Source organism: Natator depressus, chromosome 3 (genome assembly GCF_965152275.1).
Source record: "Natator depressus isolate rNatDep1 chromosome 3, rNatDep2.hap1, whole genome shotgun sequence".
Taxonomy (NCBI): Eukaryota; Metazoa; Chordata; order Testudines; family Cheloniidae; genus Natator; species Natator depressus.
Genome location: NC_134236.1, coordinates 191,719,829 through 191,738,529, shown reverse-complemented (window position 1 = coordinate 191,738,529; position 18,701 = coordinate 191,719,829). Strand labels below are relative to the sequence as shown.

General features: G+C 40.7%; 1 protein-coding gene across 1 annotated transcript; it reads right to left on the bottom strand.

Annotated features, from left to right (window-relative positions):
* Positions 1-473: 473 nt before the first annotated feature.
* DNAAF10 (dynein axonemal assembly factor 10) lies at positions 474-18,698 on the bottom strand. Its single transcript, XM_074949541.1, has 8 exons — positions 18,422-18,698; positions 12,809-12,909; positions 10,947-11,077; positions 9,178-9,279; positions 6,358-6,473; positions 5,699-5,833; positions 3,527-3,624; positions 474-2,091 (listed from the first exon to the last, which is right to left on the bottom strand). Exons 1-8 carry the CDS (start codon positions 18,608-18,610, stop codon positions 1,884-1,886), a joined length of 1,080 nt encoding a protein of 359 aa, XP_074805642.1. The 5' UTR covers positions 18,611-18,698; the 3' UTR covers positions 474-1,883.
* Positions 18,699-18,701: the final 3 nt, after the last annotated feature.

Sequence of the window (18,701 nt, the reverse complement as noted above, 5' to 3'; positions counted from 1 at the left end):
GCTCTGGCACCAGGCACAGAGGACAGGGAGACTGGCTCTCGTGTGTTCTTAATGGCCCCCGTTCTGACATCTAAGCATCATCGAAGAGGAGGAGAAAGCAGTCGCATTGAGGAAAGGTGCAAATACAGGGAAAGTCCTACTCAGCATAGCAAAAGGCACATCCATGACACCAGTGTAACCTCCTTGTCGAAGTTCAAATCCCTGCTCCAAACCAAGGAGGTCCCAGAGGTTCTCGGCAGAAGAGCTATGAGATTTTTTTTATTAACATGAGCAAAAAAGTGTTATTTTTTTCTCTAATCGCTTTCTCAGAAATGGCTGAATGGTTTTACTTGAAGCTTTCCAAAACAAATTGAAGCAAATAGCCAACATGGAAAATTAAAGACCAAATAGTTTAAGTTTGGCAAAGTTCAAAGCAACTGACTAATAATGGGAAGTGTTGGGCAACCTTAACTATAAGCATCAATACCAGCTCCACCTATAACTTCTATGGCCAATTTGCAAATGTAAATCTCACCAGATGCCGGGTTCGTTTTATAGTAAACTGGAACCTTGGATCTTACAGGAGAATTACACTGACACAGCTCCATCTTCCGTAGTAAGCTGTGACCATTGGGATCCACTAGAAGTGCAAACTTACATGAAATCACAAGTGGCTCAAATTTATTACTGCTGCACATTTCCAAGTAATGAGAAGACAGGGAGCAGTTCACTGACAAAACATCTTGTTTTTTGAAAGTTTAGATTAAAAAGGACACCAACTATACCTCCCACTTCTGTGAAAGTGTTGTACTTGCTGTAATTAGTAACATCTAAAGCACTACTATACATGCACACACATACATATTTGTCTTATTCCCAGTTTTTTCACTCTGAATTTGCCTGCATTGTGTATATACATGTTTCTCTGTTTCCCCTGCACAGCCAGTTTCACCTAATATTTTATGCTTTCACACAACTACAAAAGGGGAGAAAAACACTTAAAAAATAAGGAAACATTTGCAGAGACTCAGAGAAGATATAGTACCTGAAACTTCTTAATTCTTTTTTGGGGATTTTGACTAGATTTCTATTTGATGATGGCCCTTTTCTTTTTTAAAAAATTGATTTTATGGATATTATGGTTAATTTGATAAAAAAATCCCTCTATTTTGGCTGCTGTACAAAGCTTTTAAAGGTGGAAACAATAAAAATGAAGAAACCAGGAAGAAATACATCATTCTGCAGCAAACCCAGCTTCTTGCTACAAACTGTTTCCTTTTTTGCAAACCTAATTAAATGTATTCTTCCCACACATCTCTGTTTCTTGGGTAATATACTTCACATTACAATAACACAGGACACGTTTTTATTGTAGGATACAGTGTAACAAATTAATTAAAAATGAACAGAAGAACATAAGTCAGGCCAGAGAAATTCACTGTCCCTTCAATGTATTTTCTAGGATGGATCATAGGTTAGTTTCCCTAATAACTAAGAATGGAAAAATATATGATAAAAAACATAGAAAGCAAACAATTTAACAAGAGCGAACGGATTAGTGCTACTGAAGGGAAAAAAGCAATTACCTTGAGAAGAAACAGTTTAAAGTAACATCTGAACTTGCAGACATTTTAAACACACCAAGCAGAAGGCACATTTCATTTTAAAGGTAAATTTACATTAGAAGGTAAAAAAAGTTAAGCCTAGCCAACCTTTTCCAACAGCAGCATAGTATGTAGTCAAACAACTGTACCTCAATTTATCTGAGCTTTCAATGGAAAGATCTGTTTTTTAATTCTTTAAACCAGCTTTGTTAAAGGAGACATTCAAGTTATAAATAAGAAAGTCTCTTTTATATACACCCCTCAGACTATGTCGCTTTCCTCCTGAAAATCAGTTTTTTGTCAAATTTTGCTGAGCTTCGTCACGATCAGTACCCTCACAGTCTGGTCAAAAGCACTGCAGACACACAGACCCTTTTTGTCAGGGCTCCAATCAAGGCTAGAAATGGGCTGTGTTGACAAAGTCACATTCTGTAAGAGACTGACTGAACCTGCAACCCCCATCTCAACTCCTTCAGAATCCTTCTTTGAGCGCTGAGCAGGGTACTCACTGCCAATAAGAAATAAAACAAAACCAAACAAGCATGGTTTTAGAATATGTACCATAGACAAACACTACAAGAAATACCCACCCACAAACACACATTTGTTTGTTTTTCACAAGTCCAATTAGAAGGTGTCTCAGGTTTCCTAGAGACACTGAAAAGATCTGTGCTAAATATACTGAATCAGAGTTAATCCAGCTAAGTCAATTTAAGTGAATAAAGGATAAAATGCTATATGATGAAATTCATCCCAGTTCAGGGAATCCATACAAGGCCATCAGCAGCATTTGAACCCTGCATTAAGGAACAAATTCAGACCTCAACATCCAAGCCCCAGTAACCAAGCCAGGCCTCTCTCACTTCCAGGCTATGGAGCCACTCCATCTGAAGTAGGCTCCATTGGTGCTTACAAAGTCCACACACAGGAGTAAGAGAGGGTGGCCAGGGGATGAAACTGAAGGATCCATTGGCTCTGCCCACTTCTTGTTAGCATGTGAAGTGTTACTGCAGAGCAGTGCTCTGTGCCATGTAGGGAATATACACCCCTAGTACAGTCCTCTGTATCCAGCTTATTCTGCACAGAAGAACTGACTAGGGATCCTCAACGAACTCCCCTTGACTCTCAGGATTAGATCCTAAATGTGAAAAGCAGCATTGTCTAGTGAACTGAGCGTGAAGCAGTGAAACAGGAGCACCCAAATTCTAACATACCCTTTGTTACTTGCTAGCTGTTTAGTTTTTACCCTTGGGCAAGTGACTTAACTTTTGTGTCTCAGCTTTCTCTATATAACTGTAAGGATAATAGTATCAGCAGGGTAGCCGTGTTAGTCTGGATCTGTAAAAGCGGCAAAGAGTCCCGTGGCACCTTATAGACTAACAGACGTATTGGAGCATACCCATGAAAGCTTATACTCCAATACGTCTGTTAGTCTATAAGGTGCCACGGGACTCTTTGCAGCTTGTAAGGATAATATTAACCTACCTTATGGAGTTGCTATGATGACTAACTTATGTTTGCACAGAGCTTCTAATACGTAAAATGCTAAGCGTTATTAAATAATTTAAGTCCAAAGCCTTTTTATACACTTCTCAGCAATACCTGCCACAACAAGAACTTTAAGAAATCTATTATTCAATTTAACATCTCATTAACTGACAATATAATTTAGATCTTGATTATATTAGGTTAAAGATCAAGGGCCAAATTCATCCTTGCTGTAAACCCACAATGCCAATCAAGTTACAGTAGGGACTTTTTCAGTCTCTATTATGAAGTCCTGCCATGGTGTGAGAAACTACCTATTGTTTGTAATTTAATGAATTTAAATACATCTTTGGTTTGAACATGGGCCCCATACACATTTTCCAGGAAGACTTTTTACAACACATGGTAGTTTTGTTATTTTTTCACCTAATTTAGAGTGGATAGTGAACACTTACTATTTCCAGAGATGAAGGCTCCCAGCTCCTCCACTAGTCATAAAGATATCCCTGTTCTGTGGCAGGTGCCGAACTTGCCACATGGTGGATTTGTGAGCCTAATAAATACCAGAGTTAGACAAAAATTAGTTACAGATTAGTCTCGTAAGTAAGGACTTAAGCCCTGATAAATATATCTGAGTGATTACAGTAACTTTAAGCATATTAGTAGTTTTCAAGGGAGTATTCACCTTCAGTAGGACTAGTAAGGTAAGTAAAGTTAAACATGTGCATATGTGGTTGCAAGGCCATAATCAGGAACAAGAATCATGTAACTACTGGATTTCCATACTCAGATATGAAGTAGTCATTATAAAGAGAATTATTAATGCTAGCCTATGACTCTCTTCAACAATTACCAGAATTTGCTATCGAACATATTACAAAAGCCATGAAAAAATGAGTAAATATAAAATTCAAATCTAAATCATGTAAGCAGTGCATGTAGCAAGAATCAGAACAAACCAAAAAAGGCTTCAGACAATTATAGATCTCTGCTAGTAAGCAAGTTTCTGCATATGTCCCAAAAGGAACTGTTTAACACAAATTATGATAGGATTTTCATTTTAATGTTTTGATTGCCATGAACACAAACTAAATTAATATTTTTAAGTGTTAAATGGTGAAACTAGTACTCTCATTAATACGTTTAATCTATTACAAGCTTCAATGATGTCAAAAAAAAGCAAATTAAATATACTGACATTGACTTATTACTGATTTAAACAGTCACATTAGTAATTTTATCGTTAAAATGCCTGGCTCTTGCCAGTGAATTTTACTCATCGTCAGACTGCTACTCATACAGGACCTGCACCAAACAACATGGTGGATAAGAGACATTGGGAGAAGTGGGGAGAGGTCACTAGGGCAAAGATTCTCCATCTTTTGCATTCTGTAGACACCTGTATAGAAAATCTTCTCTCTGGACCTACCTCCACTCCCTGTATCCCCAGTCAAAAAGTGCTTGATTATCTGTGGGCCCTTGGTGGTTCCCAGAATGAAGCTTTCTGAGAAAAACCATTGCAGTAGACTCAGAATAACTCAGTTTATCTTCAAAAAGAGCAAGGAGTACTTGTGGCACCTTAGAGACTAATACATTTATTTGAGCATAAGCTTTCGTGCGCTAAAACCCACTTCATTGGATGCATGCAGTGGAAAATACAGTAGGAAGATAGATATACACACACACACACACACAGAGAACATGAAAAAATGGGTGTTGCCATACACACTATAATGAGAGTGATCAATTAAGATGAGCTATTATCAGCAGGAGAAAAAAAATCTTTTATAGTGATAATCAGGATGGCCCATTTCCAACAGTTGACGAGAAGATGAGAGTAACAGTAAGAGGGGGATAAATAAGCACGGGGAAATAGTTTTACTTTGTGTAATGACCCATCCACTCCCAGGCTTTATACTTGGGATACAATTAAGATTCAAGTCCCATCATTTTAGATTGCAATCACTTTACATTACACTTCCAAGGTACACATCTACTTATTAAACCAATAAATAAGAATACTAAAGCACTGGAAAAGACTCTCTGATAGCTAATAAGTGGTGTGCTAGGCTAGGCTATCACATCTAGAAAGAACTCAATATTTACGTATGTCCCCCTGGCCTACAAGCAGTGGACATCCTCCATATATCTCGTTTCTCTGCTTTTACATCCTCCTCAATGTCTCATATTGTGGCGAGCGTCCTTCTGGCCAAGTCCACCCGCAAAAACCCTGGCCTTAAATGGACAAAAAGGAAACTCCTCTGAACGACAACACTCCCTCCTCCTCAGTGAGTAGATCATGAGCAGAAGCCTCCCACACAGCAGCATACAGAACAAGCAGCCTGCTCCACTTTCCAAATCTTGAAATGATGTATGTTACCTTTCATATGGTTGATTCATGTTTTTTGAAGTTAAGGTTAGATGCTAACAAGCACTCACAAATCCCACTGAAGTCAGTTGGATGATGGGATGCTCATCACATCATATGACTGCCAATGAACATTCAATCTGCCCAGCTTCACACCTCCTACGTAATAAAGTTAAGCTTGCAATGTTTCCAGAGCAGCTTTGGAAGAGTAAGTATGAAATTTCTCCCTTAACAAGAAGAGCCTTCCCTTATACCGTACCTTCTCTGAAATGGAAGCAAAACCTTTAGTTGGATGCTGAGTTCTCATATCAAAAACATGAAACTTTCCTTCGAGCGATGTGGCCACTAATTTATTCATATTTATATCTTTTCTGTCAAATTCCACACTGCAAACCTGGAAATAAAACACACACATATTCACTCTGAAATTCAGCTTATCACTGAAGAAGCATTTATTTTAGATTTGTAAAATATGGGCCATCATAATCTCTAGGTACATTTACAATGGTAATAAGAATGCAACTGACTTAAGACACAACCAAATTCAACAAGATCATCTAAAAACACCTGAACCTACTCAAACAGCATGTTCTCAAAATACCTGCATAAATTGATAGGACTTACAGCATACTCTGAAAACAAATAATATAGGACAATGGTTCTCAACCTCTTCCCTACTGCGAACCCAAGTTACAAAATAAATAAGTTTCAGGACCCTGTCCATCTAGCCATAAAGATAAGAATGATCCCCAACCTAACCACCCATGAACTAGGTTTTGTTGGCCCAATGGAGAAAAAATCCTCTGTAGATTTTATCCTAGTGAGAATCTGAGTAGGTTTCAAATAGATACAGTGACCCTTTAATTCTTCCACATTACAAACAAATTTAAATTAAAACATGCCTTTATGACACATTACCCCGTTCTTAATGTTGGTCTCCCATCGCAATGACATGTTTTTTAGGTCAAATAATTTAATATCACCATTGTCATAGCCAGCACACACAACACGCTCCTCTTGATTGTAGGCATTGCCTGGAAATAAAGAGAGAACTATTTAGATGTATAAAAAATTATCCCCACCACACTGTAAAACAGTCATGAATTAAAGTCTGCAATTTTAACCTGTATTTGTACCAGGAAAAAAAAGTCATTGGAACATTTGTAATTAGTGTGTTAGGTGAAGGATCTGATTTTCAAGTAGTCTTCAAAATAGCTAGTTCTACCCTTTAAAACAAAAGTACCCTACTGATCATCCCCGATTCCTGCCTAAATTGCATACACCACCTCATATATGTATGCATCCCCTCCAGAAATGGTTGTGTCTGCTTATCAATATATGTTCCTGGGTCTAATAACCAATTTCTGCATAGCAATTCAAATAGATGTTGGTGCCTGGAAAACTATAGACAACTTCTCTCTGTTCCTATATAATATGATGAATTTTCAGAAAATATTCTAATATATTTAATTCATGCAATTTAAAAATACAATATTCTCTAAACAGTAGATGACGTGCCTGATCCTGATACTCCTATTCACATAAGCAATCCAAAAGCATCCGGCATGTGACTATACTCTGAACCATACACAGGCTTTGCAGTACACCATGGCACAGAGACAGCTTTAGTAGACCTTCTCTCTGCAGTCTTCAACACATTCCATCATAGAGCCCTGCTGAGCTGCTTACAAGACCTAGCTGTAGGAAATGGTGCAATACTATTATAAATCATTTCTCTCTAACAGTACCCAAGAAATAATGACAGAAAGCGGCTCATCTCCAAGAGTCCTCACATGTGGAGTTCCACAGAAATCAAAACTGTCTCCCTCATCTTCAGTATCTGTAGAACTCTTGGAAAGGATCTGAGAGATATGGGAGCTGTTGCCAAAAATATATTGATGACACCAAGCTCTGTAACACCTTCTCAGCTGACACGATCACCTATGCATCACTGTCTGAAAGAAATTAGCAACAGGGTGACAAGCAGATGGCTCAGATTGCACTCAGGCAAGATTTAAGCAATGCTGAAGGGAAAGGGAAATAATGAGAAGCTAGTGAAGGCTCAAGGTAGTACATAGTCTCTGGGTCTTAGCCCTGGTTTACACTGCAAGCTTTTGTCGATACAAGTACATCACTAAGGAGTATGGAAAATCCACATCCCTAAGCGACGCAGTTATACCGACCCAACACCCGGTGTAGACAGCTATATCTCGACGGAAGGTCTTCTCTCGTTAACATAGCTGCTAACTCTTGGGGAGGTGGAGTACCTACACCAAACAGAGAAGATCTCCCATTGGCATAGATAGCATCTTCACTAAGTGTTACAGAGGCACAGCAGTACTGTACGTGTAGACAAGACCTTAGTGGAGTCATCACTAATTCTGAACACTTAGATAGCAACAGTGATAAGCAATGCCTTCCACTACTTTACCAGAAAAGTACAGCTTTTACTATGGATTTAGTGGCAGTAATCCAAGCATTTATCACTAAACTGATCAATTTAACCCACTGAATCTCTAGCTAATGATGGAGGAAACCAAAAATACCAGCTTGTACAGCACACAGAAACTGGTCTCCTTAGCAAGAAAAATGCTGAAAACACAGACTGATACTCTGCTCAGTTCATTAGCTCCCAGTTCAAGTCTCTGTTCTTAATATTTAAGGCACTTACGTTGGAACTGTGCTACATCAGAGACGGGCTCTCAATCCACTGAGTCAGCTAAATTCTTCCTGGACAATGCAGCTACAAGTACTGGGATTAACCTTTCCAGAGTCAGAGATAAGCTCTTCACTGCAGGAGGCCATTGTCTGTGGAATAGACTTAGGTCTTTCTGTAAATTAAGTCGAAATCTGATTGCTTTCAGAGTATGTTGCAAGACTTGTCTTTGACAGTTTTGGGAACGCCTTTTTGCAAAAAGGCAATGAACAACAAAGCTACAAAGTAAGCAAAAGTTAACTAACAGGAGAGCAGTGAAAAGCAGCATCTGCTATGGTGCGATCTCCATACAAAACTTAATTACTGTATGGAGGTACTAAGGTACTTATATAATCTTTACTTATGCACGTTATCCCATTGAAGTCAACAGGACTATTTGCGTGTGTGAAGATTATTCACATCAGGAAAGGCAGAAGGATCAGATTATTTCTGAATGAAAATGCACAACTAAAGGGAAAGATGCACTAAATATCTTCAGGTTTCAGAGTAGCAGCCGTGTTAGTCTGTATATGCAAAAAGAAAAGGAGTACTTGTGGCACCTAAGAGACTAACAAATTTATCTGAGCATAAGCTTTCGTGAGCTACAGCTCACTTCATCGGATGCAACTGAATGCATCTGATGAAGTGAGCTGTAGCTCACAAAAGCTTATGCTCAGATAAATTTGTTAGTCTCTAAGGTGCCAGAAGTACTCCTTTTCTTTTTGTAAATATCTTCAGTGTAAATCCCAGTTTATTTCCCCCATACACAGCTGAACACAGAAGAGCCATATGAGAGGAAGGAAAAGCAGTAATTGGCCATTTTCCATTACCAAAAGGCACTGCAAGAATGGCATGGGTTAAAAAGTACAGAAAGTAGTTTAAGTTGGACATTACCACATTTCTTGACTTAGAAAGTTTAACAGAAATAGTCACGATTTGTTTGTTTTGATTGTCTTGATTATCGCCTCCCTGCTTCCAGTGGCAGACGAGATAGATAGCTGCTTGCAAGTTACAGACTAAAACTGAAAAGCTTATCAATTTACCAAATGCTACTGTCCAACAGTCTCTCTTGCTCTCGCTTTGTACTGGTTCCATATTAGCAACAGGTGTATCTTTTTGTCTTGGGTCCCACACTTTCACAGTTCCTGTAATAATAATTATACTGAATTTTAGATTACTGATACAGTAGCATATTGTATGCATTCTCCACTCTCCAACTTGCTTTAGGGAAGACATTCCAAACATTTCCATGTCTGATCTCTAACAAAGCTGATTGCATTTATGGAAAGAAAAACAGAGCAGAAATGAGGAAAAGTGTTTTGTTTCAACACTTGAAAAGTTCACTGACACACAGCCTATCCAATTTCAACTAAGTAATAGTATGATTCACATTGCTAAACAGAATTGTCTACAGTTTGCTTTAAGTTCTAGCCTTCTTCCTAACCCTATCTTCATTCCATGGAAGTGGTACAGTTTCCACAGCTCATTTACCATAATTTGTATTTACCTTGTTTCATATTCATTCCTTTCCACCCTCTGTTATGTTGATTTTTTTTTTTTTTTTGGGCTACAGCCTCTAAATGAAGTGAAAACTTTGTCCCCTGTCGGACTCAAAATAGAACAAACAGCATATAGATCTCATTGCAATATAATTGTAACCATATCAGATGGCAGCCAGAGATTCCCGCAGTTGAAGAGACCCACCTCGTCATTGCCAAATTCACTAGGCTAAGAAAAATAACTGCCAAGGTGTGGTAATGGATTGGAGCAATCAATAACTCTGGCAATCAACAAACCAGTTTTCCCACTGGCACTCAAGTGTAAACTGCCATCTCCTCCCCACCTCCACATTTAATTGCATTGGTTTTAAAAACCATGATTGTTTCAAAACAAAAAGGTCAGTTGGGCAATTATCATTGGGCAATTTTCAATATGCCATAGGGCTAACAGCAGCAGTCACAGGAGCCACCCATAGATACAGAAGCTGCCTCCGTTATAGCTATCAGCAGCTGCTTAAAAAAAGTTGCAAATGGCTTTAAAACATTCCACCTTATACATGAACACAAAAAGGCATGAGAATGTGTAAAATAGAGCACCTATCCCCCTTTAAGGGCAGTTGTGACCCTGAGTCAGCCAGCCTTGTTCCAAGGCTTGGCTGCTTTAAGAAGTGGCATTCTGGGACTTGTAGGAAGGACAAGCCAAGCTGAAGTAAGTCCTCTGACATGGCTATATTAGAGGAAACACCTGTGGCTCAGTCACTTAGTAAAGAGAGAGACCCCTGTAGGAGGCTAAGCTTGCTGGGCAAGGGAACCTCAGTTAGGAGGGTCTGTAAGAAAGGCTAGACTGGAGGCCTTGGATGTAGAGTAACAGTCAAGCAGAGTGTAGGAAGAAGCCCATTCACTGGCCCTGCACCATCAGGGAAAAGAAACTGTTTGAATCTGGGGAGTGCTTGAAAGGACTGTGAAGTCTTGGAGAGTGAGCTAGAAGACTTGCTTTGAGCTGAATTGTTATTTATGTTGATAAACCAGACCCTAGGAGGGGAGAGTTAGTTCAAAAGCATCAGTGATGTGGCACTATGATTGACATGGAAGAAGGTAAATTAAGGCACTGGATGTGCCCAACTGGATAAGCTGCTGCTAACCAATTCCTTCTAGGCCCCACATGAGCTGGCTAAAATGTATTTTATCCTATTAGGCCAGTTTTTAAAGTTTCATTGTAAAGTCAATGCAGACTGGGCTCAAACTCCAATCAAATCTTGTAAATAGTATTTTCTTGGCAAAGATTAAAGGAACTTTAAGGCTTGCTAACTCACCATCTCGGCTCCCGGTCACAATTTCTGGTGCTCCTTCTCCAATCCCTAAGCCACCTACGCCATCTATACTATTTATGATTTCTTTATGGCCCTTCACAGAGTACACTGGAATCTCTGGAGCTTCCAAGTTCCTAGACAACAGAAAAGAACAGACAGTATATTGTATACGTGTTCCATGGTGCTCTACTTTACTGTACAAAAGGGAGAGAACGCTGTATCCGAATGCATGCTACAAATGCAACATGATGGCTCAGACTTGCGCCGAGAACAAAACAGCAAAGTTACAACCATAAGGCTTTCTTCTAGAAAGGTCTAAAATGGAAAAGGGTGAAACTGTTTCCCCACTTGTGTATGATTTCATCTACTTTTGAGGCTGTTCAGAATTGCTCTATTAACTCCAAAAAAAATGTATGGATCTCGACTATTCATCTGATTATTCAGTCTTACCATGCAAATGAATCTGCCCTGGCAGCTATGTGCCTTAACTAGTCAGTCAATCATTTAAAATCAGCTAGTCTCAGTCAGTATTGCACAAATCACTGGTCAGAATGAGTAAGAAAAATAATTTCCCTGAATTAGGGATCAGAATGCAACTAAAGCTGGTTAAGTTCTGTGAAGTAGAAATTTCAATGAGAGAATGCTACCTCTAGGTACTGAATGTCATTTATGAAAAAGCATGTTGAAGCCAAGCAGCTGGAAGCTTACAACAGAACAGGTTAAAGGGAACAGTGCATACAGATCTCGATCTACCCACAAACACGAAGAGCCAGGTAATACTATTGAGGATATCTGCTTTACTATTCAATTCATTTTTCTACGTTAAACTCCTCAATGTCCTACAAGTTGCATGACATCATACTACCCAAATTTATATTTGGTATACAAATTTTAGAATAGTATTTTAATCTAGGACAACTCCAAAAAATTAGAATCCTCACATTACAAACTTTTAATATTGTTTATTAGGATGGACTCAGGGTCAAAATGTTGTATCTAACTGTATTTTCAGTGAGGATTTAAGATGACCCTTTGGATCCATTTTAACCAATTCTCTGCCTGAAGATCTTCATCTTTAAAGGAAAGTCCATCATTTCTGCTTTAATACTGGTCTTCTATTTGGAATCCTCCCTGGTTCTTACTTTTCTTCTAATTTTCCAATTCTGCTTTGTCTCTCCTCAATTCCTTGTCATTTAAAGAGCAACCATACAAACTAACAGTCACCCTCTATCAATACCATTCTTAATATTCCAGTGAAATGGAACCTTTCACTAGTCTCTTGGTGGAATGCTATAAATTGTATCAGATAATTAAAATCTATTTTGAAAGTCTGTAAAAGTTTCCTTTTATATTTTCAAAAAATTTACCTACTTGTATTAATCTGAACATGTTCTCTGAATCCGGCTGTTGGTAACAATAGCCAAAGCATTAAGAAAAACGTGTTCATAATCTGAACTGTAAATTGAATGTTGAAAATAAACCTCATTTTAGAAACTGCCAGAACACACATGGCTGTTATTTTTTACCCAAAAGCCTCTTTTCCACATGAGGAACCTTTAGGAATAGGAAAAGCTTTCTGCTACCTGGAGCTAGAAGATTTAAATGAATCAACAATATGTTGTTTTGTCTTAATTTTGTTCAATAGTTTTACTTAGGATGTAAATTCTTCAGGAAGATACTGTCTCTGTTTGAGTGTGTATGCAGTGCTTACCACTCAAGGGAATCTGATCCATGACTGGGGTCCCTAGGCACAACTATAATACAGATAAACACACAAAAACAGGGCAAATACAATAGGCCTGAATTGTGAGTTCAAGTATATCATGTACAGTAAGGGGTATCCTGAGAAGAGCTAGTATTCTTACCATATATTAAGGTTTCCACCAAAGTCCCCAGTAGCTAGATATCTCTGCTGTAGAGATGTAGCACCAAAAGTTCCACATTTAATAGGTTTGGCCTTTTCAATCTAAAAAGGGTAAAATTTTTGTTAGCATATTAAAAAATCTCAACAAAACCACACAATGGATAAGCAGCTGCTTGAAAGCCACACTACTAGCAGGCTTCAGTGAACTTTCAATAAGATATTCAGTATGAAATGCAAACGAAATATTCTGTGGCAAAGGTATACCACATTTTAGCTTATTCTATGATTTTAAAACTTCATATCACTACATAATGTCGATTTGATTGTAACGAGCTTTTAAGAAAATAATCACTCATTCTCCTTCCCTTTACCTGTCTCACTAATGATACTCAAAGGCTGCTGTCTCTACTGATTTGCAAATATAAAGCAGAGGAAATTTTAGCTCTTCTCAGAGATCTGCTAGCATGAACATAACAGATAATTAAACCATTCTTTCTATTAGTCTGGAGCAACACTGTTTGTGTGCCTTCTATGTTGCGTCCCTACAGAACCCTATAACTTGAGAAAGTTTATGTACTATTATCCCTGTAGATCTTAAACTCTCTTTATACAACTGAGGCACTATTGTTACTGCAGATTAGTAAATCCTCAAAGGTTACTTCAATTTAAAAAACAACTGCTCTACGTAAGCAGTCTGTGCACCTAAAAATCCATCATGGTGCCTAAAATTGATGAAACCTTGTATAACTAGTGTCAACAACGTTGCATACATTCTTTACACATGTAGCTACTAACTGAATACCTACAAGCACTCAACGCGGAGAGGACTCATGAAAATCTTTAGTTATATGGCCAAACGCTGGACCTTAAGAAGGAGAATTTTGATATTCATTTAAAACAAACAGTAAGTTTTGAGAATTTTACCTGAAAAGATATCATTTTCAAGTCTAACTAATAAACAGATGCAAAAAGATTATTAAAGCTCAATGGAACATCAAAAATCATGAATTAGACTCCCAAAAAGATGAGATTTAAAAAATAAAACTGAAGTTCTTTTTATTTGCCCTCTGGGTTTTAAGCACTCAGGGTCACATTCTCAAACTTTTCTTCACAGCCAAGAGCGCTAGGAACTATTTTTGGTTTTAAATTGAAGATGAGATTCCCACAATCACATGAATCCAGAAGCTGGAGCTTTAAACCCTCCCAACGTGAGACCTGGCAACAGTGTAACTAGGCTACACCTCCACAACAGGAGGCTGTTGAAACCTAATGATGTCCAGCTACCACAATTCCTTTTAAGAAGGTGCAGATAAATTTGGGTGTGTCCCAGTAACAGCCAGGATAACGGTTTCGGGGATATGTGCATAATTGTGAGATAGTAATGGACAGAAATTGATTTAGAGGAGAGGTGGCATTTCCCCCTCACCCACACAACTGATGAACAGAAAAGAAACCAGGTAGAGGATCCAGCTAGAGGAACCTCAGCTAGTTAGTGAGAAGCATTTAAGGTCAAGGAGTACTAGGCTGGAGGATGCATATTATAGTCTGGGGATAAGGGAGGAGTATTTTGAGAGCACATCCTGCTCTAAATCCAAATAAAGACACATCCTGCTCTAAAATTCAAATAAAGTACTGTCTGATTTGTAAAAACTCGATTAGGAACAGTAAACTGGATAAAACATTCATATATACATACAGCAGAAAAAGCTACCTGAGCTGATTTTAGGAAACAAATTAGCAGCCAGCATTATTGCAAGGTGCCTGCTAAAATCCCTGAGATCCCCAACTGAAGCAAGAAAGTACTACTCTAATTACAACAACAACAAAAATATTTAGCTTCAAATCAGGAAAAAAATATGTTACAGACAGGTGGTTTTTGCCATCCTGAGTTGAACAGTAAGAAGTCAGACTAAACTTTTTAAAAGATAAGGAGAAAAATTTAAATGTTCCTTTCACATTTCTAATGTATTACTTTTAATGGGGGGAGGGGAGAAAAGAACTCTAGACAACACAGCTAGGATCTTTAAATTTTAATCCTATTTTAAAACAGCCTTAGTAGAACCACTCCTTCACCCTCTCTTCACATCCTCCCACAATGCATGCAGCATATAGCTTTCAGAGTAACAGCCGTGTTAGTCTGTATTCGCAAAAAGAAAAGGAGTACTTGTGGCACCTTAGAGACTAACCAATTTATCTGAGCATAAGCTTTCCTGAGCTATAGCTCACTTCATCGGATGCATACTGTGGAAAGTGTAGAAGATCTTTTTATACACACAAAGCATGAAAAAATACCTCCCCCCACCTCACTCTCCTGCTGGTAATAGCTTATCTAAAGTGACCACTCTCCTTACAATGTGTATGATAATCAAGGTTGGCCATTTCCAGCACAAATCCAGGGTTTAACAAGAACGTCGGGGGGGGGGGAACAAGGGGAAATAGGTTACCTCAGGCCCTACGCTACCAGCACTCCCAGCTACCTTCGAGACACCACTGACTTCCTGAGGAAACTACAATCCGTCGGTGGTCTTCCTGATAACACCATCCTGGCCACTATGGATGTAGAAGCCCTCTACACCAACATTCCACACAAAGATGGACTACAAGCCGTCAAGAACACTATCCCCGATAATGTCACGGCTAACCTGGTGGCTGAACTTTGTGACTTTGTCCTTACCCATAACTATTTTACATTTGGGGACAATGTATACCTTCAAATCAGCGGCACTGCTATGGGTACCCGCATGGCCCCACAGTATGCCAACATTTTTATGGCTGACTTAGAACAACGCTTCCTCAGCTCTCGTCCCCTAACGCCCCTACTCTACTTGCGCTATATTGATGACATCTTCATCATCTGGACCCATGGAAAAGAAGCCCTTGAGGAATTCCACCATGATTTCAACAATTTCCATCCCACCATCAACCTCAGCCTGGTCCAGTCCACGCAAGAGATCCACTTCCTGGACACTACAGTGCTAAAAAACGATGGTCACATAAACACAACCCTATACCGGAAACCTACTGATCGCTATTCCTACCTTCATGCCTCCAGCTTTCACCCTGACCACACCACACGATCCATTGTCTACAGCCAAGCTCTGCGATACAACCGCATTTGCTCCAACCCCTCAGACAGAGATAAACACCTACAAGATCTCTATCAAGCATTCTTACAACTACAATACCCACCTGCGGAAGTGAAGAAACAGATTGATAGAGCCAGAAGAGTTCCCAGAAGTCACCTACTACAGGACAGGCCTAACAAAGAAAATAACAGAACGCCACTAGCCGTCACCTTCAGCCCCCAACTAAAACCCCTCCAACGCATTATTAAGGATCTACAACCTATCCTGAAGGATGACCCAACACTCTCACAAATCTTGGGAGACAGGCCAGTCCTTGCCGACAGACAGCCCCCCAACCTGAAGCAAATACTCACCAGCAACCACACACCACACAACAGAACCACTAACCCAGGAACCTATCCTTGCAACAAAGCCCGTTGCCAACTGTGCACACATATCTATTCAGGGGATACCATCACAGGGCCTAATAAAATCAGCCACACTATCAGAGGCTCGTTCACCTGCACATCCACTAATGTGATATATGCCATTATGTGGCAGCAATGCCCCTCTGCCATGTACAGTGGTCAAACTGGACAGTCTCTACGTAAAAGAATAAATGGACACAAATCAGATGTCAAGAATTAGAACATTCTTAAACCAGTCGGAGAACACTTCAATCTCTCTGGTCACGCGATTACAGACATGAAAGTTGCGATATTACAACAAAAAAACTTCAAATCCAGACTCCAGGGAGAGACTGCTGAATTGGAATTCAGTTGCAAATTGGATACAATTAACTTAGGCTTGAATAGAGACTGGGAGTGGCTAAGTCATTATGCAAGGTAACCTATTTCCCCTTGTTTTTTCCTACCCCTCCCCCCCCCAGACGTTCTTGTTAAACCCTGGATTTGTGCTGGAAATGGCCAACCTTGATTATCATACACATTGTAAGGAGAGTGGTCACTTTAGATAAGCTATTATCAACAGGAGAGTGGGTTGGGGGGCGGGGGGGAAATCTGGATTTGTGCGGGAAACGGCCCAACTTGATTATCATACACATTGTAAGGAGAGTGATCACTTTAGATAAGCTATTACCAGCAGGAGAGTGGGGTGGGGGAAGGTATTTTTTCATTCTTTGTGTGTATAAAAAGATCTTCTACACTTTCCACAGTATGCATCCGATGAAGTGAGCTGTAGCTCACGAAAGCTTATGCTCAAATAAACTGGTTAGTCTCTAAGGTGCCACAAGTCCTCCTTTTCTTTTAGCATATAGCTTGTATGCTGTTGTGGCAGCAGCACAAAGTGAGAAATGAAGCTAGCCAGTTTCTAGGAAATATCAATGTAATACCTGTCACTGAAGCAGATGCATTTTAAAGATGATCTTCAAAGTTCGGTTTTTGTAATTGGGTTTATGTCCCTTTTTTAATGATACATAAAGTTGGCCTGAAAGTTTATAGTTTACATTTTTTACCTTGTCAATAAAAGTTGGCCTGTGTGCAATTTGATTGCCACCCTTCACTCCAGTGGTGACTGCATTTCACTGCTACATATGTCTTACCAGAATACTTTGTGGTCATTTGAGACTGAGGTCACGTCTTCACTAGCAACATTAAAGCACTGGTCGTGGCAGCGCTTTAAAGTGGCTGTGTAGTCACGGCATAGCGCTAGGAGAGAGCTTTCCCAGTGCTATAAAAAAACCACTTCCACGAAGGGAATAGCTCCCAGCGCTGGTGCACTTTACAGCACTGAAACTTGCAGGGCTCACGGGGGGTGTTTTTTCACACCCCTGAGCGAGAACACTGCAGCACTGTAAAGTGCCAGTGTAGAAAAGCCCCAAAGGTGCCATTAAAACATAGCATATGAAGTGAAATTCATGTACCTTATTGATGACTGCAGCAAGGACACAATTGTTTGACCAGATCTTTTCCATCTTTCATTTGTCAGATGTGAGAGAAAAATGAGTCCGTTCTCTGCAGTTTTCCAGTATCCACGTTTACAGACTGGAAGCCAGGTGTTGACAGCATGGTGGGGCCATTTTAAAAAGTGAGAGGATAGCTTTGTGCTTCCAGACAGCCAGGGGCCGGGATGGCACAAGGCTTGTGCTCCGCAGCCGACTCCACGCAGGCCGGGCGCGTGCCCCACTGTTGCTATAGCAACCACCCCTCGCGGAACCGGGGCTGTGGGCCCCAGCGTTGCTATAGCAACCACCCCTCGCGGAGCCGGGGCTGCGGGTACTGGAGGGGCAGGACTGTCCCGGGGCCTGCTGGCCCCCACAGGAACAGAGAGCCGCTCACGGGGGCGGGGCACAAAGACGGGCCGATAAGAGCCACGGGCCTGAGAACAGCAGAGACCGAGACGCGGGGAGCAGGTGTAGCGGTTACCGTGGGGCTGCTCCCTACAGCCCCCCCGAGGTGTGTGTGTGTGTGTGTGTGGGGAGGGAGGTCGGTGTGTGAGCAGTCCCCCACCGCCCCAAAGGGCAGGGGGTCTGCAGCACCCGGGGGCGGTGGCGGGCCCCGCGCCGGCCGGCCGGCCGGCCGGCCACTCACCTCGCGCAGCAGGCTGAGGCGGCCGCTCTGCAGCTCGTAGAGCTGGATGACGCCGGTGCCGCGCGGGACGCTGCCGAGGCAGAGGAGGCGCGCGCTGCACGGCACCCATTTGCACTCGAACACGGTGTAGTTCAGCGACTGCTGCACGTGCGTGATCAGCTGCGGCTTCTCCAGCCCCGCGCCCGACATAGCGCGCGCCGGCGCCGCCCCAGCCGCCGCGGCCTCTGGCGACTCCACACATGCCAGGTGCGCAGGCCCAACGGTAACATCCGGGGCTCAG

What these genes read in the sequence shown, in the direction of transcription:
- DNAAF10 (XM_074949541.1), bottom strand. Translation starts at nt 18,610, where the DNA reads ATGTCGGGCGCGGGGCTGGAGAAGCCGCAGCTGATCACGCACGTGCAG. An exon ending in TGTGACCGGGAGCCGAGATG is followed by an intron (nt 9,280 to 10,946) that starts GTGAGTTAGCAA and finishes TTATTATTACAG; the next exon opens with GAACTGTGAAAGTGTGGGAC. An exon ending in TTGCTTCCATTTCAGAGAAG is followed by an intron (nt 3,625 to 5,698) that starts GTACGGTATAAG and finishes GGTATTTATTAG; the next exon opens with GCTCACAAATCCACCATGTG.